This window comes from Bison bison, unplaced genomic scaffold (genome assembly GCF_000754665.1).
Source record: "Bison bison bison isolate TAMUID 2011002044 unplaced genomic scaffold, Bison_UMD1.0 scf7180017864229, whole genome shotgun sequence".
NCBI lineage: Eukaryota > Metazoa > Chordata > Mammalia > Artiodactyla > Bovidae > Bison > Bison bison.
In genome coordinates this window covers 1,184,180-1,205,240 of record NW_011494801.1, presented here as the reverse complement: position 1 = coordinate 1,205,240, position 21,061 = coordinate 1,184,180, and the positions used below count along the sequence as shown (strand labels likewise).

Sequence of the window (21,061 nt, the reverse complement as noted above, 5' to 3'; positions counted from 1 at the left end):
CTTCAAGGTGCCCAGGCTCCCCATCCTATTTCCACACAGCCCTGAGCAAACCAGCAGGGCCCCTAAACTGCTCAGAGGAGCTGTGACTCTAGTGCCCAGAGCAGAGGCCCGCACTAAGAGTGCTGGGCAGTGTGAGCGGCCCACCCCAGCTCCTGGCGCCACCCAGGATGGCATCTCATGCCAGCTGTTCAAAATCTCCCAAGACACAGGTGGATATAAGAGCTACCCAGGCAGGTCCCAGCAGCCAGCAAGCTGGTCCTCAGCAAATGACTGGATGTGGAAAAACTGGAACTAAAAGGATAAAGGGAGAAGGAAATGGCAACCCACTCCAGTATTCTTGCCTAGAGAATCCCATGGACAGAGGAGCCTGGTGGGCTGCTGTCCCTAGGGTCGCACAGAGTCAAGACACGACTGAAGCGACTTAGCCGCAGCAGCAGCAGAAGGATAAAAAGATATTTCAGGACTGTCCTTGTTAGCAGAACTCCAGGCAGCCATGTCAGGGACAGCATGATGTGCATGTAAGATCACACACCGGCACAATGGAATGTGAGGTAACCTGAGATGGGTTTCTCTGATAACAGCAACAGAGTGTGGGGGTACTGGTCCTGGTGGGGTTGCTCTGTGTCTACGACAGAGAGCCCTGGGGTTGCCTTCCTTTAAGGAGCAACCTGTCCACAAATGCTCAGATGGGGCTGGATGCATTCCTAGATCTTCCAGACCCAATCAACCCAGAAGGCAACAGGGCCTGAAGTGAAGCACGAGACACAGGGCATCATGTTACAATGTAGATCCCTGGATCTTCCTTTAGAGACTAATTCAGCCACTCTGGAGTGATTCTGACACAGGCCCCAGACCAAACCGGCAAGCACTGTTGAGAGCTTCGGCTCCGCTGCCAGTCAAGAGGAGTAAAACAACCCCTCCTCACCTAGGAGCTAGCTCAATTATTTTTTCTGTCCTCCGTCAGAATAATACCCTGTCCTGCAACCAGGTTAGCTCATGTGGGAAAAAACCAGGAGAAGCTGACAAGGGCAGCCTCCTGGGGCCCTCCCCTCCCCACATGGCCCCTCACTCCTTGGCTGGGTGGGAGAGAACATACCCCAACAGGGGCAGTCCACCTGTGGATTCCCAGAGCTCCACACAGTGCTGCCCCGGCAGAGGGGCGCGTAAAATCCAGCCCTGGCTGCTTACCCTGTGTCAGGGCTCCAAAGGGAAAGCAGCTATGGAATCTGCCAGCGGCATCTTTTGACATTTGGAGTACCCCTCACTGTGAGAACCGAGAGACCTCTGAGCTTCCTGCTGGATCTCTGAGAAGGGCGGGCAGAGCTTGTAGGCTGGAGGCTCTCCGTGGGGGAGGCTTCTGTCTCCAGAGGGCCTTTCTTCTTCTGGGCCTTCCGGAAGGCCCCGGCCGGTCCTCAGTGCCTTAGGACTGTGGACACGCGCTCAACGCTCTCGGAGACCAGAGCCAGGTCTCCTGATCTGTGCGTGCTCTCCCCACCTCCTCACCCCGCAGGGCCTGGCGGGTCCCTGCCTCTCAGGGACTGAGAACTGACCCTCGGCCAGTTCTCCCTGGCGACCGGGACACAGCCCCTGCGGCCCCGGCCCCCAGGTCCAGAGCGGATCCAGCTGTCCCCCACCCCCACCCCGAGCGTTCCCAGCCCAGCCGACTTCCCCGCAGAGGCCGGGGGCGGTGCGGTTCAGGGGGAAGGGACCGCAAGTGGGGGCGGGTGCCTGAGAGTGTGTGAGCAGTTCAAGTTCAGAAGGGAGATCTCCGGTGATAACCCAGGCCCTGGATGGCTGAGCTCGACAGGAAACCTCGAGCTAGGAGACAGCTGTGGGCCCAGGGGTGGAGCTGCTGCTCCCAGTAACCGCACGGAGAGGCGTGAGCGCCCAGAGCCCACCCTGGCCTCGGGGGGAAGGACCTTAAGATCCCCTACACACACACACACACACACACACACACGTGCGCGTGCGCACAGTCCAAAGCTCCTCTTCCTCTGGGGCAGGGCTATTCTTCATGAATTCTGTTGGTAACCTTAGGCTGGGGTCCTGCACACCTGGGCTTTGGGTGTGTGTGGTTGGAGGGAAGAGCCCAGCCTCTGAACGCACTTGGTGGGTTGTAACAGCGGAGGGTAGGGCCCACCCCTGGCACAGCTGGGTGGCCAGGGCCCAGGGGTAAGTGAGCACGACCACCTCAGGAGAAGTTCCAGAAGCCTGCCACTGCTTTTTTCCATCTCCTTTCCAGGAGGGACCCCAGATAGGGGACAGTGAACTTGGCCTCATGAAGGCTCAGGTTTGCCTCTAAAATCGCAGAGAATTTACCCTGCCCCATAAAGTATGTATAATTTCAAATCAAAATAGCATTTCCTCTGACCAGTCTGGGAGAAGCTAAGCTTGGTAGGCAGACCTCATCCTGCCACTTGCCCCCAACCTACCACCGTGTAGCCAAAGGAGCCTAGCACAGGGCCTATAGCAGTGGACCAAGCATGGCCCCAGGCTCAGGGAGCTCCTTGGCTGGAGGGGCTATCAGTCAAGCAGATAGATACATAGGTTTTTGCTACGGATGGTGTGCAAGCCGGGAAAAGTTAGCCTCAATTGCCTGGAGTCAGTAGGAGCCTTCCCAGAGGGCAGATGAAGGCTTCAAAGATGGCCTCTCTGGCTCCCTTCGGTCTGATGGTCTCCCTGGGGTTATTCTGGTAGCGTAGCTCCTGATGCCTTGAAATCTGCTTGGCTTCTTAGGTGCGTGATTCCCGGGGGCAGTGGCTTGAGTGGAGCGGGGCAGTGGGTCAGAGCTGCTTTCACCTGCTGGCCTGGTGCTTGTGTCAAGGATAGGGCAAAGAGGAACTTGAGTATGAAGGTATCTCTTTTCTGCAGCACTGATAATAATAACAGCAACTATAATTGTGCTGTGGACTTTCCTGGTAGTTTAGAGGGTAAAGTGTCTGCCTGCAATGTGGGAGACCCGGGTTTGATTCCTGGGTCAGGAAGATCCCCTGGAGAAGGAAATGACATTCCACTCCAGTACTCTTGCCTGGAAAATCCCATGGACGGAGGAGCCTGGTAGGCTACAGTCTATGGGGTCGCAAAGAGTTGGACACGACTGAGCGACTTCACTTTCACTTATGACTGTGCTATCCATCAGGAGTAATTGTTTTTATGTTTATGCATAAAGGTATTAAAATTTCCTAAAATACCATTAGAGTGAACGTTTCTGTATATTTGAATTACTTCCAAACCCCAGTAAGTCATCACCAGAAATGTATTGAGCCACAGTCAAGTTCAAGGTGCTTTGCTAGATGGACAAGTCTGTATCCCTCCCTCCACTTTCTGCTTGCCTAGAACTGTGCTGCACAAACATGGACTTATTTAAGGGTTCATGTCATTTGTTTTTGTTGGTTTAACATTATAAATGTAATATATTATCACAAAGTTTCAAAGAACCTAAAAGGGTGCAAAGTAGAAAATAAGTAAGATTTTCCCAAACTCTCCCTCAACTCCTTCCTCTCCAGAGTTACTGTGAATAATGTATTTTGTGTATCCAGCAATCCAAATATATAGGAAGGTAGGTAGGTAGGTAGATAGATAGATATAGATACTTTTTTATTGTGGTAAATTATAAGTCATATAAAGTTACCATTTAACCATTTTTTAAGAGTACGATTCAGTGGTATGAAGTACATTCATAATGTTGTCTACCATCACCACTATCTGTTTCTAGAATTTTTTTTTTACTGTCATAAATTTTTAATTTTTTAAAATTGCAGACTTAACAGTAAAATAATTAACAATACACTATTTTTGGTGGGTAGTTCTATGAGCTGTAAGATTTGGATAGATTCACATAACCATGACCACAAACATGATACAGAGCAATTTCCCTCCCCATCTCCCATATGGATATTAGAGTTTTATATATTCAGGACTCAATCCTCTTTCATATGTGTGATTCAAAAATATTTTCTCCTGGTCAGTGGTTTCTTCTCAAACAAAGAGAGTATACTTAACAAATTGTGTACAAAACTTGTACACCAAAAAGGATAAGCCGTGTTTACAGAAGCTAAAGAGTCCTAAAAGGAGAGATTTATCATAATCACGAATGTTTCCAGAACTTGTTCATCATCCTAAACATAAACCATCCAGATACGTTTTTATGTATAAGTATACATGTGCAGAAGGCAATGGCACCCCACTCCAGTACTTTGGCCTGGAAAACCCCATGGACGGAGGAGCCTGGTGGGCTGCAATCCATGGGGTCACACAGAGTCAGACACAACTGAGCGACTTCACTTTCACTTTTCACTTTCATGCATTGGAGGAGGAAATGGCAATCCACTCCAGTGTTCTTGCCTGGAGAATCCCAGGGACGGGGGAGTCTGGCGGGCTGCCGTCTATGGGGTCGCACAGAGTCGGACACGACTGAAGCGACTTAGCAGTAGCAGCATATATGTGTATCTGGGCTTCCAAGGTGGCTCACTGATAAGAATCTGCTTGCCAATGCAGGAGACGCAGGGGCAGAGGGTTAGATCCCTGGGTCGGGAAGATCCCCTAGAGGAGGAAATGACAACCCCCTCCAGTATTCTTGCCTGGAGAATCCCATGGACAGAGAAGTCTGGCGGGCCACAGTGCAGGGGTTTGCAAAGAGTCGGACGTGACTGAGTGACTGATCATGCGCACACATATGCAGGCTATGTAATATGCCTTTTCTTGTTCATACATAAATATCGTACACATCATTCCAGAGCTTGCTTTTTAATCTAAGTATCTTGAAGATCTTTCCATAGCAGCACATACAGAACTGTCTGTTGTGTTTGTTTATTTGAACTGCTTTACATAAATATACCGAGATTTATTTATCTGGTTTCCAGCTGGTGGACATTTACATTGTTTGTCTTCTTCTATGTCTTTTTGTTTTGCTCCTGCAGATAATGATGTAATAAATATCAATAAATGTAAAAATGTGCTAATATCTCTGCATACTGTGAGGGTTTATCTGCAGACTAACAGAATAAATTAAAGTCTCAAAGAAATGGCAAAATCCCACCCGGAATTTTTACATGAGGGTTTTGTTCTAGAGCAGATTTCTTTTAAATGGTGCTAATGTTTAAGAGCATACTGTGAGGGCTGTGGGCTATGTGTGAAAGAACAAAGGCCTGGCAAGACCTGGCCTCTCCTCCAGGCTTCCTCCTGGCCCTGCGACATGCACCACGGGACCTCAGGAGTCACTTCACCTCCCTGACCTTCAGACTCTATCTGCAAAGTGGAGCAAGTAAGATCTGTCCAGCTTAACAGTTCATGGGGTTACAAAAGGGTCGGATATGACTTAGCGACTAAACAATAGCAATAAAACATGTAGATATATATACACATATACACAGATACTGCACTTTCTGTGTGTGTGTATATATATATACATGTGCATATAACTTGTTTATAACTGCCTGGCGCAGAGTAAGTGCTGTCCACTAAAATGAGATACTTGTCTGCTGGCCTTGAGGGGCCACTGGGAAGGTGTAATAAATGGAGAGAGCTGAAATGTGGATTCTGCTTACCAAGGGCGGTCACGATCTGTCATTGCTTCCTCCCAGAGTGCTGATGAGCACGGGCGCCGTCTCCCTCGGCTGTCCTCAGCGTCCCGTGCGTCTCTCTTGGTGGGAAGATCTGTTTACTTTCTCGCCTCCCTGCATGACGGTGAAGCCATTTATTTGTGTTTTTGCTTGCTCCTCACTGCCTAGCACCATGCCTGCATCTCCTAATAACAATGGCCTATCGTGGTGTTTTGAGTACCTACTATGTGTCAGGCACTGTGCTAGGTTCTTGCTTACATGCAATATGCTCCCTCCTTACAGTTTCTCAGAAGTCAGAAATTATGCTGGCTGCCTACCTCCAATACACTCACATTCTGAGGTACTGGGAGTTAGGACATATGAATTTTGAGGGTGTTCATTGGAAGGACTGATGTTGAAGCTGAAGCTCCAATACTTTGGCCACCTGATGAGAAGAGCTGACTCATTTGAAAAGACCCCGATTCTGGGAAAGATTGGGGGCAGGAGGAGAAGGGGACGACAGAGGATGAGATGGTTGGATGGCATCACCAACTCGATGGACATGGGTTTGGGTGGACTCTGGGAGTTGGTGATGGACAGGGAGGCCTGGCGTGCTGCGATTCATGGGGTCGCAAAGAGTCGGCCACGACTTAGTGACTGAACTGAACTGAATTCAGCCCTTAACGGAAACAAAGTTGGTCTGACGGTTAAGAATCCACCTGCCAATGCAGGGGACATTTTTTCAATCTCTGGTTCCGGAAGATTTCATGTACCGCAGGACAACTAAGCCCGAGCACCACCACCGCTGAGCCCATGTGCCACATCTGCTGGAGCCTGTGTACCTTGGAGCCTGTGCTCTGCAGCAAGAGAAGCCACTGCAACGAGAAGCCTGCATGCCGCAATTAGCCCCCGCTCACCACCAGAGAAAGCCCACAGAGCGACGGAGACCCAGCACAGCCAACAACACAAAAGTAAATACAATTTAAACTAGAGCTGGATTACTGATCAACTATATCCAATAGAAAAGAAAATTTTTAAAAATTATCTGGTACTAATCAATGATGTACGTCAAGTTGGTTAGGATGGTCCCAAATGGATCAGCCTCTCTAGGCGCTGGCCAGTGTGGGTGCTGGTCTCACATTTCATAGTAGGCCAGCTATAGCTGTTAATCCCATAGGCCTTTCAGCCCTCTGCCTTCTCAAAGAAAGAAGGCCATTTGTGAAGTTAGGATATCACCTACTGGATCCTCTGAAAAAGAAGGTCTCCAAAGCCTGGTGAGGATCCTTTCTCCCCATCCCTGAAGACCAGTAAGTCGTCCAAGGATAAAACCAACTGGTGGTTAGGACTCTGGACCACATGGTGTCTGGATTATGGATTCAGATAGATCTAGGTTTAACCCTGGCTCTAGACCGCAGGCAAGTTATTAAACATCTCTGAGTCTCAGTTTCCCCAGCTGTAAAGTCATCAAATGGGAAAACTCACACGTGCTTCCTAGCACAAAAGTGGTTATAGCTATCATCCTGTGAGTCTAGCCTAGGTTTTCCCTGCTGCAGTGAAAGTTAGTTGCTCAATGAAAGAGCCACTCCCCGGAGGGGAGGTCTGGATGCCTGAGGTGCTGCGGTGGACGGGCTGGGCATCACACCCAGCACAGGCACCCCATGACTGCTGCCACTGCCTTCCTGAACACACATGACTTCCTGTTTTCTAAATTCTTAGCCTGCAATGTCATCCCCAGTTGCATCTGAGTCTGGAGGTGCAGCTGGGCAGCAGCCAGACCCTGAGCTCAAGGTTGGAGTGGCAAAAGGAGTTGAGGAGGCTTGGAAGCTGTCTGCTCCTACCTGAACTGTAGGCTAGTAGAATCAATACCATTAGGTCCTACGTACTGAGAGCTCACCAGCCCATCCCACTTACCTCACACACCCTGGGAGGTAGCTATGATTATCCCATATTCATACAGCTAGTTAAACAGCAGAGCCAGGATTCAGACTCAAGTTGTCTGCCTTCAGAGGCTTTGTTCTTGCTGTGATGTTAAAGTGCTTCTTATTAAGGGGGAGACAAGCTGGACATGGGCGGGATTTTACAGTCCCTCTAGATGTGGGAGAATTTGTGTTCTTTGTGCTTTTGGAAGCAGATCTAGGACCAAAGCTATTTTTTTAAAAGCTCTGAAAATTTGAGCTCTCCACAAGTAATTGATGGGTGGTGAGCTTTCTGTCACCTGAGATATTCAAGCAGAGGCTGGGGGTATCAGAGAAGAAATTCTTATAAAAGGTGGGAAGCTCTCTAGAGGAGAAAACTCCAGAAGCATCCAGATAGAGTGGAGAGACTTTGCATCAGATAAAACTTGGGAACTCTTTAGCTGAGTGATCTTTCTGAGACTCAATTTCCTCGTCTGAATAGAAGCGGCATCATTCTTCCCGTATCATACAGAGTTGTTCTGAGGATTAAACCAGATAACTCAAGGGCTAAGCTGAACACAGTGCACATGTAAGTTAGCTTGTCACCATCTGGTGAAGCCAGGAGTTCTCAGGCTGTCCACCCACTATTGAGCTCCTGCTGTACACCAGGCATTTTCCATATATGCATTGTCTGGTTTTATCCTCATATACACTGAAAGAGGGGTTGCTCCATCTTGAGGTGGGGAAACTGCCCAGGTTTTTTTTGGCATGAAGGAGTGGGGAGCCCTGGTCTACTCCTGCTGCTGCTTGTACCTTCAGAGCCTTTATCACGGTGGAGAAGTTCACCTGAGACCCTGGATTCAGCACGCGCCACCAGACAGGGCACTTCCCCACACACTGGTATCTCATTTCATTTGCATAACTCCCCTGTGAAGTCAGACTTAATAAACCCCTTTTGCAGATAGAGGAATTGAAGCTCAGCGTGGTTAAGAAAGCTGTCCCAAACCACAAAGCTAGTAAGAAGCAGATTCAGAATTTAAATCTTAGGCTTTCTGGCTCTAAGGCTCATGTTCTTTCCTCTTAAGTGGCCTCGTATGTGCTAGGTGAGGAGGGGAAATAAGCAAGTGAAATCAAAAGGCATTATCTGTGCTTTCCAGGCCTTGTTGGGGAGGGAGACACAATGTGAAAAGTTCACAAGCTGCTGTGACTAAGTGTCAAAAGACAGCAAACAGTAACAGCTGTGAATTCAGAGCTTAGTGAAAGTTCTATGTCCTGCAGCCAAAGGTGAGGTGCATCTAAGGCAGAGAGGTTAGACGAGTACCTGGAATCGGGGACTCAGTATCCCATCCAGCTCGGCTCTAACCTGCAGGTGTCCTCAGGAAAAGTACTCTACTCCTCTGGTCTCAGTCTATCAATGAGTGAATTGCATCTAGCAATAGCCTCTTGCTCACCTTCTGGGCTCTCATGAGAATCAAACTTGATCAGGTACAGGAAGTCATTTTAAAAGTGCATGTTGGGATTCAAATGGGAAGTATCCTTGCCAATTGGATGTGATGGAGTTTGACAGATGCCCTGCTTCTAAAAAGGATTTGCTGGAGGGGGAGATGGGCATCAGTGTGTGTCTGTAGATTTGGGCTACAGAAGGACCAGGTTAATAAGTCCTGTTCAGTCTGTTTAGGAAAGCCCATAGTCTGCCTGGGAGACAGACAAACAACACAATTCAAATACATCTCGTCCAGAAAAACCAGACTCTAGTGCCTCCAGGCTGCCTCTGGGGACCCAGAATCTTTCTGTTAATGGTCAGTGCCATGAAACTTCCACACTCTGGGCCTTTATGAAGATGACCAAAGGGTGAATAGAGATGGCCGAGCTCACTTTCACTAATAAGACTCACACCATTTTTAGATGAAACGTGGAGAGACACACCTCTCTGCTGTAGATGCACCTCACCTTTGGTTGCAGGACACAGAGCTTTTGCCTAGCTCTGAATTCACAGCTCTTACTGTTTGCTGGCTTTTGAAACTTAGTCACAGCAGCTTGTGAACATTTCACATTGTGTCTCCCTCCCCAACAAGGCCTGTTCCCCCTGGAGCCTCCTCTGGATCTCTGGAGGTCCCACGGGGCCTGTTCCAGGCATCCGATCATGCAGGAGCCTACAAATAGGCAAAGAGTTTATCTGGAATCTTTATTTTGTTGTCATTGTTGGTTGGGGTCTTGAGTACTGCAGTTCAGGAGACGCAGATTCAGGTAACCCTGAAAGAGTGTTCCAAGGAAGAGAAAGCATCTGGGGTTTATGAAGACAAAAAGCCACGAAGCTGTTAAGAGTTGCCTGCTGAGAACTGTGGTTGGCTCTAACATGAGGTGGAAAATATTTGTCCTTAAGGAATCACAAGTTGTTTTGGAGTGTGGGTTCCATAAGTAGATAGATCGTCATGAGTTACTTTAAGGTAAGGGTCTAGTAAGTATCTTGAATTTCTGGCAGGTATTCTGGGTGACATCACTGGGTCAAAAGATCAGATTCCACACAGGCTGAGATGTTCACAAGTCATGCTTTCTTAATGGTTTCCTGGCTCAGTTTTAGAGAGCTCTTTTAGCAAAGCTCATGCAATTTTTATTTTCATTTCACGCGTGCTACCTGGCAGGAAGACTCCAGTTTATCATGCTGTGGCCCACTTCTCCAGTGCCTACCGGATGGACGACAAAGGGAGGCTGGGCAACACCTAGAATCCAGGCTCCCAGTTCAGGCTGACCCTGAGCATCTGGACCCACACCAAGTTTGTGATGAGGGTTGGAGTGAGCCTGTGGGCAGGAAATCTCATGGTGGTGAACAACCGCAGGTCACAGACTGGGTCCCCCTTGCTGACTGTGTTCTAATCCCGGATCCACTGCAGGAAGTACTTGAAGGTTCAGGGTCAGCTCTTCTGAAGCTCCAGGCTTCCTTTTTGCCAGGTTGTGTTTTGCCCTGGAGCAACTGGAATGACCTAAGTAACTGCTCTGTCTCAGCCTGACCACCTTGGGTGAGGCCTGATCCTGGAGCACCTATAGGATAACAGCAGCCTAGCAGCACTCAGACGGGTCCTAGCCCAGCTGGGCTTCTGTCCCCTGCTTGTCATGTGTCCATCCAGAAGTGGGGGTCCAGAGAGGCTGGCCCTGTGCCCTGGGACCTGGATACAGTGGATTGGGGTTGGGGAACTGGGAAGAATCCTCCTGACTTCCCAGATTTGCTGAGTCTGCCTTGTGCAGGGGATCAGAGTGGTTTGCGGAGGCCCAGATTGGAGGGGAAAGGATCACAGGGTCAGATTCTACCCCCAGCTTTCACTTTGCAGCTCAGCTGGGAGCATTGCTCTTTTGCTCTGCAAATAGGGTGAGATTCTTTTTCACCAGGTCACTATCATGTCTTGGCCTGTGCTAAGAGGATACTGGGTTCTAGGAGGTTCTGTCTTCATTTTCCTCAGCACCACTTTTCTGATATGAAGGTAGCACCTTCTGAATGGGAAATCACATGACTGCTCAGAATGCATCCTCCCATCAAGTGCTCTTTGGTTTAATTGGTGTCGCCTCAACATGCTCTGGTTACCTGTGCAGTTGTGAACACCCAGAAGTTAGGCAGATCAGAGTCCCTAATCCTATCTGGTTTAAAAATTATTGACATGATTTGACCCTTTCTCCCTCAAATAAATATATTGGTGGTGATTTGGGAAAAAACAAATCATGGTGATAACAATAGCTGATATATGGAGCACTTATTATTAATACATGCCAGGCATTAATTATTTTATTGAGATAATTAAGCCTCACCATTACCTAATGAGACAGTTAATATTATTATCCTGTGTTATGGATGAGGAAACTGAGGCTTAGAGAAGTTCAATAATACACTGTTGAGAAGTACACAAAAATTGCAGTGCACATAAAAGACTGAGGCTTTGCTTTTGTTTTTTGTCTCTTTTTGGCAGTGAAATTTATACTTGTGGTAGGGCATAGCTGTATTGCTAAGAAAGGCTGTGCCTGAGGGACACTGCAGCTCTGAATCTCGGCTCTGCTGTGCGCTGGCCCATGCTCACGCCTAGTCCCTACCCCAGACAATTAAATGAGAACCTGGGGTCAGAGTGGACCCCAGGCTGATTCTAACATGCAACCAGGATTGAGAATGAGAACCCTTAATCAGTATCTGGGTACTTGTGTAAATTCTGGGGTTCTCTTGGGTGCTGTGGATCTGGGGCAGAGGATGGGAAGCGTGAAATAACACAGGTTCTCCTGTTGTTTAGGAAAACAGCCACCAAATAACCCCACTGAATACCTCTCTTAGGGACTGAATGTGGTGGGGACAGAAACAAGATGCTCAGGGAAGGAGGAAAACGGGTCTCTCCCTTGGGGATGGGGAGGCAGGGAAGGAGCCAGAACCTAGGACTGTCTATGGCTCCTGTCTTTGAGTTGTCAACTTGGAAAGCTGCCTGCTGTTCAAGGGAAGCCCCTCCAACCTGGGTGTGGCCTCAAGAGCTAAGACATAAGCCCTAAAAGAGCAGGGACTCAGAAGACCCTACTCAAATGCTAGACATGTTATCCTTATGGAGGAAATTTACAAAAACACCTACCAGTACATTCTCTCATTTGAGTCTCACCACACCCTTAAGGTAGACAGGATGACCCACCATTTTACAGATGGAGAAACTGAGGCCCAGAGAGGTGAGGTGACTTGCCCAAAACCACATAGCTACTTAGTGGCAGAGGAAGGACTATTGATAGAACACACCTGATACCCAATCCAGGGTTCTTTCTATTTCAATATCCCCTGACATCAAGCAGATGCCCAATAAATATTTAATTAACCACACAACTGAATTAGGCCCTGGGTCCCTTCAAGGAACTTTCTGGATTATCACTGCCTTCCTCAGTTCCATTCTCCTAGCATGGTCACAGTTGGACTTGGCGGAGGGAAGTTTTCTACCCCGGGGTGTGTGCGGCGATTAACATCCTTTTTTTGACCAAACTACACACAGCACATTTGTCTTTGGTCATAAAATCATGCTGCTGATCAAAAAGAAAGAAAAAAAAGAAATGTGGTCCTATTACTTATCTCTGGGGAGGGGCCAAATCCTCTCCCCCACTGCACTGGCTCTGCACAACACCAAGAAATATTTCTCCTTATTTGTTCTAAATTTACTGTCCAGTAATTTTTCTGTTCTCATTTTATGTGACAGGCAACTAAGCGATTTTCTCCCAACCCTTTTTCTGAATCTCAACCACCCAAATAAATCTCCGCTGACACCCCTCCAGTCCTAAAAGGAAAAACAAATTACCCCAGCTAGGGTGGAGTGGCCACCAAACGTGGCCTTTGCTGGGGGCTGGCTTGTCTCCTTACAGGCCTTCAGTGTGTGTGGTGTGTGTGTGTGTGATCAGTCCTGTCTGAATCTGTGCGACCCCATGGACTGCAGCTGGCCAGGTTCCTCCGTCCATGGGATTTTCCAGGCAAGAACACTGGAGTGGCCTTCAGATCCCCTACTTCAGACTTGACTCAGACAGACAAAACGGTTTCTGAGCAAGGACTATGGGGCGTTTACAAAGAAATCAGTGCCTGGGTGGGGGTGGAGCGTCCCGAGTTAGGGAAGGAGTCAAAGGGTTGAGAACAGAAGGATTCAAGAGGGCTGGGGTTGGGGACTAGGGTGCAGCCCTGACTCACCTGCTCCCAGGGCTTGTGGCAGAAGCCAAAACGTTGCTCCTGCAAGAGGGAGGGCAGGGCTGGGCCCAGGAGGTCGGGGACGGAGGAGGGGGAGGAGGGGGAATATGCCACCTGGGCTCTCCTGGCCTGCCTCTTACTTGCTGAATGCTCCTGGCTAAATCCGAAGTTCTCCCTGCCTGTGTCCACCTGGCGCTGTTGGGAGGGACTGACAAGTTATTACATCAAATGGGTGTTTAGCACGAAGTAAACACTAAAGAAATGTTATAGTTTTCACCCTGGTCAACAGAAGAGGCAGCTGAAATAGGGTAAATAACTTGCCCCAAATCACAGAACTAATGAGGAGGAGGCCTTCAAGTCCATGTTATCCGCTCCCTTACGGGGAGCCTGGTGGGCTGCGGTCTGTGGGGTCGCACAGAGTCGGACACGACTGAAGCGACTTAGCGGCAGCAGCAGCAGCAGCAGCAGTCCCGAGGTAGTCCTGCAGGCGTCCATTAGAGGGCGCCCTCGGCCCGGGAGAGATTGCGGCCGCGGGACTGCGGCTTCCGTGATACCAGGCAGGGGGTGGAGTTAGACGCCTACTACACTCCGTTTTTCACTTGAGTTGCTGCATACATACCTGGCAGGAAGAACAGTCTAGGCTAAATCCGTGTCTCCTCTCTCACAGTGCAGTGAGCTTTCAAAAAATGCTTTTCTTGTTTAACCAGAATGTTTACTGTACCTCCTTCCCCGACCCCATTGTACTTTAGTTTGCGTGGTACATACTGTGAGGGGCCCCTTGGCAATTTGGGGTGGCTTCCAGATTACGAGGTTCACACGGGGCTCGCACCTATCTGGGCTCCCATGCTGGGAGGCAACAGCACAGGGTGTTTTCCTGCACGATATGCACAATGGACAATTTCCCCTCCCCCACTTAGTTTTTGCCTCCTTCCTGTCTTCCAGGCTTTGTGGCCCTGCCAGGTGCCAGGTCCACTGCTGGGGCAGGCTAGGTTTCCCCGGAGGTTGGTCCAAGGTGGGAGAGAGGTTGTGGTCAAATGGGGTATGGAGAATGCAGCCAGCCTTCATCATGATTTCCTTGACCTGTCATGGTACTTGCCTCGCTCAAGCAGACATGTTCCTTCACCTGGACCTGGCTAATCAATTTCATCTCTTGACACAGCGGCACAGAGCTTCGGTCTGCTCGATCCTAAACTCTGCTACCTGTTGGATGGGATCCTCTTCATCTACGGCGTTATTGTCACTGCCCTGTTTCTGAGAGCAAAGGTTGGTGCCCCTGGCCTCTGCGGGGAGGGCATGGACTCCCCAACTCGGTGGATGTTCAGAGGGCCTTGGTCTTAGAAAGTCTCAAGCATGAGTGGTTGGTATCCACGGGTAAAGCAGAGACCAACCAAGTGTGCACACTGGGTGGGCTGGAGAGGTGGGGGGTGATGTTTTGCTTAGCCAGACAAGAGTGGGAGGCTGAGTGTACAATTGATTGTACGCTGGTGCTGGAGTTTTAGTGAGGAGTCATACAGATGTGTGAACATTTAGGCATCTCAAGGGAGAGGTTCTGCTAGGAAAGGGGGTTATGCTTCAGTGAAGAGCAGGGAGGTGGGGGCCTGCAGCCTCTTTCCAGACCCTGCTGTCCAATTGCAGACCCAGGCTTGGCCAGCCTTTTCTCTTCAAACCCGTTTTTCATCCGTACGTGGGAAGGTTAACCCAGAGCATCGGTTTTCACCTAGGGCCCTGCAGGTCCTGCAGTACTTGGAGGCGCTGGGGCTGGGGCTGGGGGTGGCCGTGGCGTGGGCAAAGGGAGAGGAAACCTCGGTCGTTAGGACTTTTGTGCCTTAACCTATATATATATATATATATTTGGATTTTGGACTTTAGCAAAACATTTTATTATAAGAAACAGTGTCTTACTTTCTTAAGTTTGAGAAACGCTGCCCTAGATCATCTGCCAGGTGGTTCCCAGTGTTCTGAATCTGCAAGAGCCTGCAGTTTCAGCTGAGGGGCATGAACTGGAAACAGAGCGAGGCCAGGTGCCTGGGCCAGGCCCTCAGAACACAGTGCCACACGGACACAGTGTACCCGGATGCCGGGGTCAAGATGGAGGTGGGACCTCTCAACTAGTCCTCCGACTCCCTGGGAGGAAGCGGCCGGGAGAAAAGCCCAAAACGCAGTGGGCGCGGCCCGGGAGGCCGGCGCTTCTGCGCATGCGCGAGGGCCCGGGCCCGGGAGCGGAAACCGGGGTGGGTGCTGGGGCACCTGCGGTGACTGCGCTTGACCCCTGCGAGGAGGAAAGACAGTTGGGCTCAGAAATGAAGCTTTCACGCCCCGGGGTCCCGCAGGGGCCCAGCCCCAGCAGACAGGGCGCACGCCGTTTGCAGTGGAGAAGCGGAGCGAGGCTGCTCGCGCAGAAAGTAAAGCGCTTTCTCTCTTCTTCCCCATCCAGTTCAGCAGGAGTGCCAACGCCCCCGCCTACCAGCAGGGCCAGAACCCGGTCTACAACGTAAGTCCGCCTCTCCCGGAGAGCCTAGCCTAGAAGTGCACGCCTCTCCTGGGGCGTGGGGGAAACAGCGGCCAGGGGCTCGGCTGTGGGCCTGGTCCGCGGCTATCAGCTTTGCAGGGTTAAAAACCTCTCTGGGACTCAGTTTCCTAACTCGTAAAACGGGGATAGTCACCTTGCCTGCTTCGTGGAGGTGCTGGGAGGATGCCGCTCCCTGGCGGTGTGCTGCGCGACAAGCGCCCACTTAGGTCAGTGCCTGCTCCAAGCGAGCCCCCGCCTGGTAGCAGTTTCACGGACCAGAGGGATGGGGGATGGAGAGGGAAAGTGCAGATCTTCCCTGCGGTGGAGAAGCGATTTCACTCCCTCCGTGCAATGGGACTTTGATCGAATAGATCATGCATCCCTCCCCCAGCCCCCCTCCCAGTAATATGTTCTCTGAGAGGCTTTCTGAGATGATTGTGTGCTCCCTGCTGCTTTGTGAGCTATCACTCGTAAAGAACTCCCTGGCCTACCTGCCCCATCCTCCTGAGCTTTCCTTTCTCATCTGACTCATTTCTGCCTCTTCTAGGAGCTGAATGTCGGCCGAAGAGAGGAGTATGCGGTCCTGGATAGGAGAGGGGGCTTCGACCCTGAGAAGGGGGGGAAACCGGTAGGGCCTTTTTGTGTTTGCATGTGTGTGTGTGAGTGTGAGTGTGTGTGCGGGCTCAGCCAGGCAGTTGGAAGAGGGCTTCTTGGGGCCAGCGCGCTCTTCACAATGCTGGACCTTGAGGTGCGAGGCCTGGCCAGGCGGACCGTTGGCCACCACCCCGTCCTCCGCCGCCGCCCGGGGCTCCTTTCTGCCTCACACGGGCCTTCACAGCATGAATGTGGCAACGCTAATACCAGACTCTCAGCAGCTCTGCCTTTTCAGCTGTAGACTGCACACCCTGTGGGAAAGGGAGCAGCTGGAGGAGGCCCGAGGTGGGGTCTTAAGAGCAGAGCTCAGCTTGGGTGTGAGAGCACATCTGTATGCATCAGGGAGCAGGAGGCCATGAAGGCCCCGGGGCGGCTAAGCTGACTGTAGGAGCGCAGGGAGGACGCGGGCTGAGGAGGCGCCCACAGCTGTGTGGAAGGGGCAGAGGGAGGGTGTCTCAGCTCTCCTGGCCTGGATTCCTGTTTCTCCCTTGCTAACTTCTTCCCCTTCTCTCTCCCAGCAGAGGAAGAAGAACCCCAACGAAGTCGTGTATAATGTGAGTAGAGGAGGTGGCATATTTTTCTTTGGAAATTTGGGGGGTAGGGCTGGAGAAGGGCTCTAGACAAAGGTTTGGCTCCTCGCTCTGCGGTCTTTGCCTGACTTGACTCTCACTTCCCCGGGCCGAATGACGCCTCACCGGCTTGCTGGCTGCAGTGGCTGCTTGTAGGAAGCCCCCTCGGCCTGCCTTCCCTCTTGGCCCCTGTGCCTGCTGCTGGAGTTCCCGTATCAGCCTGGTTGGGACCTAGCAGGGACAGTGAGGTCAAGCTGGGCAAGCCCCTGGGAGGGACTCCTGTTCCTAGGAGCCAGAGTAGTCCCTAAGTTTCGCCTCTTGTTGAAAACCTCACCATCCTGGGTGTTGATCAGTGTGTGGGGGACCACTGCAAGGGGTAACCTACTGTAAAGAGAGCTACTTCTTCCTATGGTGTTGGCTATGTAAAGAGACAACTAATCTTGGGGCCTTCGCGTGAGCTCTTGCATTGTCCAACATGTGTGTCCTTTGGCTAGGACTCCACGTCTTATCTCAGGCTCTAAGCTGAGCTTCTCAGCTCAATGCAAAGGGCTGGCAGCTCAGAGGTTTCCAAAGGGCTGGGGAAGAGGGTGGGGTTGGAGCTGATTGTTGGAGCCTTGAATATAGAACCCCGCCCAACTTGGGAATCTAGAGGTTTCCTTTTGCAGGGGAGTCCACAGCTTTCTATGTTGGTTGGTAAAACCAGTGTCTCGTGTCCTCTTCTTCAGGAGCTAAGAAAAGACAAGATGGCGGAGGCCTACAGTGAGATCGGCATGAAGAGTGACGTGAGTGTTGTGCTCTCTTGGTTCCCCAGGCTTGGGAGGTGTGGGGGGTGTTCCCAGAGCCCATCCCTTCCTCCTGGCACCTGCAAAAGCCCATGGGATGGCCACCAGAGGCAAAGGCTAATCCAGCTGTGTCATCTCTTGATAGTATGTAAGGTACTCAGACGGGACTGATGCTCTTTAGGATTAAAAATCAAGTTAAATTCTAAATGGCCTATGCTTTTCAAAAAAGGGTAAAATCTGTCAGCATAGTCAAGTGATTAATGTGTATCAAAGTATGTTTAGCACTTGGGATGGTGGGGCCCTTGTTCATAAACGATTAAGAATTTCCAGATGGTGAGCACAGAGCACTGACCCTTCTAAGTTTGATCCCTCTGTAACTGCATATGTAGCATGCCTACGAAGCTGGCCTGGCTTGTGCTTTACCAGGCAGATGGTCTCATTTAACGCCCACAATAACCTGATGAGACATGTGTGCCCTTCCAGGCACAAGAGGTTCAGTAACTTACCCAGGGTCACGTAGCTGGTGATGGGGAGCCAGAATTTGAACAGACTCTACAGCTGGAGCTTGTACCCATGACATAGTTGAGTATAAATGACTAGATGAGAATTTTTAAAAAATTTATTTCATTGACATATAGTTGATTTAGTGTTGTGTTAAAGTGATTTGGTGATTATATACATCCTTTTTCATATTCTTTTCCATTACGGTTTATCACCAGGATACTGAATATATTTCCCTGTACTATATAGTGGGATCTTATAATTTATCCATTTTATCAATAATAGTTTGCATCTGCTAATCCCACACTCCCAGTCTACCCTTCCCCCTACCCTCTTGGCAACCATAAGTCTGCTCTATAAGTCTGTGAGTCTGTTTTGAAAATAAATTCATTTGTATAATCTTTTTAGATTCCATATGTAAGTAATATCATATGGTTTTTGTCTTTGCCTGGCTTAGTTTGATAATCTCTGGGTCCATCCATTTGCTGCAAACGGCATTATATATACAGTAATATTCTGTCATATATATGTACCACATCTTCTTTATCCATTCATCTTTTGATGAACATTTAGGTTGCTCCCCTGTTTGGCCTGTTGTAAATAGTGCCGCAGTGAACACTGGGGTGCATGTATCCTTTTGAATTGTAGTTTTCCAAGATCATATGGTAATCCTACTTCTAGTTTTTTGAGGAACCTCCATAGTGATTTTGTTAGCCAAGAATTTTGAGAGCTGCAGGGAGGCCTGATTATTCTAAGCAGTGGGCACTGTGGCCAGCATCCATGCAGCCCAGATCCAAGAATATGATGAGGTTCTGCGCCGGGCAGAGCAAACCTGGGCCTCACAGAGCCTGGCTTCACCTTACTCTGCGGAGGCCAAGGTCTAACCAGTGACCTGAGGGCCTTTCTCTCCCTGGGCAGGGCTGCTGGCCAGGAGATGGTCAGCTCTGTCTGGGGCCCTCCAAGTTGGACCCTTGAGCAGGAAGGCTGCTGCCAACTGTCTGACTTTTTAGCCTTTTCTTGTCTCATTCCCACAGAACCAGCGGCGAAGAGGCAAGGGGCATGATGGTCTTTACCAGGTAAGTGCAGCTGGTGGTGCCTCTGGTCTACACTGCCGGTCCTGCTTCCCAGGATGGCATCATCTAACCAGGACAATGGTCAGGCTCCCTTGTGTTTCTTGTTGGCAGTGCCAGCCCTTCAACAGCTGAACTTGGCAAGCCAAGGGCACCTATTCAGGCCTGTAGTGACTGCTCTGCCAGTCAGTCCCTGAGGCAGGGTTGGGATTCAGCCTTTCAAGCACATCACTTGACTCTAAGGAAGAGGCAGTGGGAGCCCTGGGGGAACAGGGCAGGGCAGACAAGTGGCAGTCGCCCAGAGGCTGTGTGGTCTTGAGTAAAGGACACCGAACAAGCCATTTCCTGCCTCTTTCTCCACTGCTCTGGGCCCTTGCAGAAGCCTTGCTCTGCCTCATCCTCACACCTAATAGGGTGGGTGAGAAGACTGAAGTAAACAAATCAAGAAAAATAACTTTAAATAGAAAGTGTTGTAGTCGGGCGCTTAGTTTTTGCAAATCAGTGTGTACTGTGCACACTGAGCACAGCTAGCTTTCTCTAAACACGGAGCCCCCAGCTGTGGCAGCGGGGCAGCTCTTGGGCTGCCGAGCTGGCGGGGGGCGCAGGCCAGGTTGCAGCAGACGCCTGCTGGCCTCCGGCCGGCCCACGCGCACACAGGGCTTCTGACCTCCTCCTCTTTTCTCATTTGTTTTTCCCAGGGACTCAGCACAGCCACCAAGGACACCTATGACGCCCTCCACATGCAAGCCTTGCCCCCTCGCTAACAGCTCCTGGAGTTTCAGCACTCACAGGCCAGACCTGTAGACGCCCAGATTGTTAAAGATACAGGATAAAGCATTTACAACCTAGTTCACTCACATTTCTCCACCACCCACGTATTTCTCTTTATGAATGGGATGCTTCAAGTTGGTCATACATTTGGTCATACCCAGTTCCAAACTCACACAGAATTTTGTCCTTGGACGCCGTGAGAGTGTGCATCCCCATGCACTTCCTGAAGAGTCCACTGTGAACGCGGCATGTTCTGAGGTTTTCTGGTTTCCTGGGGACTGGGCAGGCCCTACTCCCTGCAGCTCCAGGCTCTTACCTGGGAGTCAGGCCTCCTCCTTCTCAAACACAACTGAATTCAGGGTGTTTTGTAAAGTCCTCAGAGAAACCACAAATGTTAGTGCGTGTCCTAACAGCCTGTACTGCTCTGTCCGTTTTTGAGTAGCTTTGTTCCTGCTGTAAATTTGGCTTCAGTTGTTACCCTACCCCCTAATTTCAAGGTAACTGGTGATTGGGCCCAGAAGCGGGCAGAGGGGAAGGTGGGGTAGGTAGCGGTTGGTACTGGTAGGTCAGGGAAGGGAGCAGGGGAGCCAGAGGCCTGGGGAGGGGCATGAAGGAGCCCTCCTGCAATCAAGTGTACATTCCCCATGGCAGAACTTGTATGCCAGGGCCTCTTTTGGGACCGAGAGATGAGTAAGCCTAGCCTTGCCCTCGAGCAGCCCATACTCTCACAGGGAAGCGAGCTGTGAAGAGTCTGGGATGGAAGAACATAGCGGTGTCATTGCAGATGGTGAACGAGGTGAGCCGGCAGCGAGAGAAGCAAGACCACATTCTTTGCAGCCACTTGCTCACCTCATGGAATGAGACAAACCCATCATGGGGAAGGCCTTGAAGGACGACTTGGTATAGCTTGAACCTAGAAAGATCCCAAAGGACAGTGGCATCACAAAAAGAGCCTCAGCTGACTTGTTGGAACAGGGCTGTGTAATACAAGGGCACATGGCCATGGATGGAAACCCACTCTGCTCGGTCTTAATTTATACTGGTTTGCTAGAGCCTTACTCTTTTGCATAATAAATACCTTTAGTGAAAATGC

The 21,061-nt window shown here is 50.2% G+C and overlaps 1 protein-coding gene across 3 annotated transcripts in view; it reads left to right on the top strand.

Moving 5' to 3' along the window:
- The window catches only part of CD247 (CD247 molecule), an 84,101-nt gene extending 63,040 nt beyond the window's left edge, over nt 1-21,061 (top strand). The window contains exons 2-8 of one of the 3 annotated variants that reach the window (XM_010846005.1): nt 14,272-14,375; nt 15,547-15,603; nt 16,169-16,249; nt 16,797-16,829; nt 17,570-17,626; nt 19,162-19,203; nt 19,896-21,061. In XM_010846005.1, coding sequence (XP_010844307.1) covers nt 14,272-14,375; nt 15,547-15,603; nt 16,169-16,249; nt 16,797-16,829; nt 17,570-17,626; nt 19,162-19,203; nt 19,896-19,961 — 440 coding nt within the window. In that variant the 3' untranslated portion in view covers nt 19,962-21,061. Of the gene's footprint in view, nt 1-14,271; nt 14,376-15,546; nt 15,604-16,168; nt 16,250-16,793; nt 16,830-17,569; nt 17,627-19,161; nt 19,204-19,895 lie in introns of all 3 variants that reach the window. The other 2 variants (XM_010846004.1, XM_010846006.1) reach the window with 2 other exon arrangements.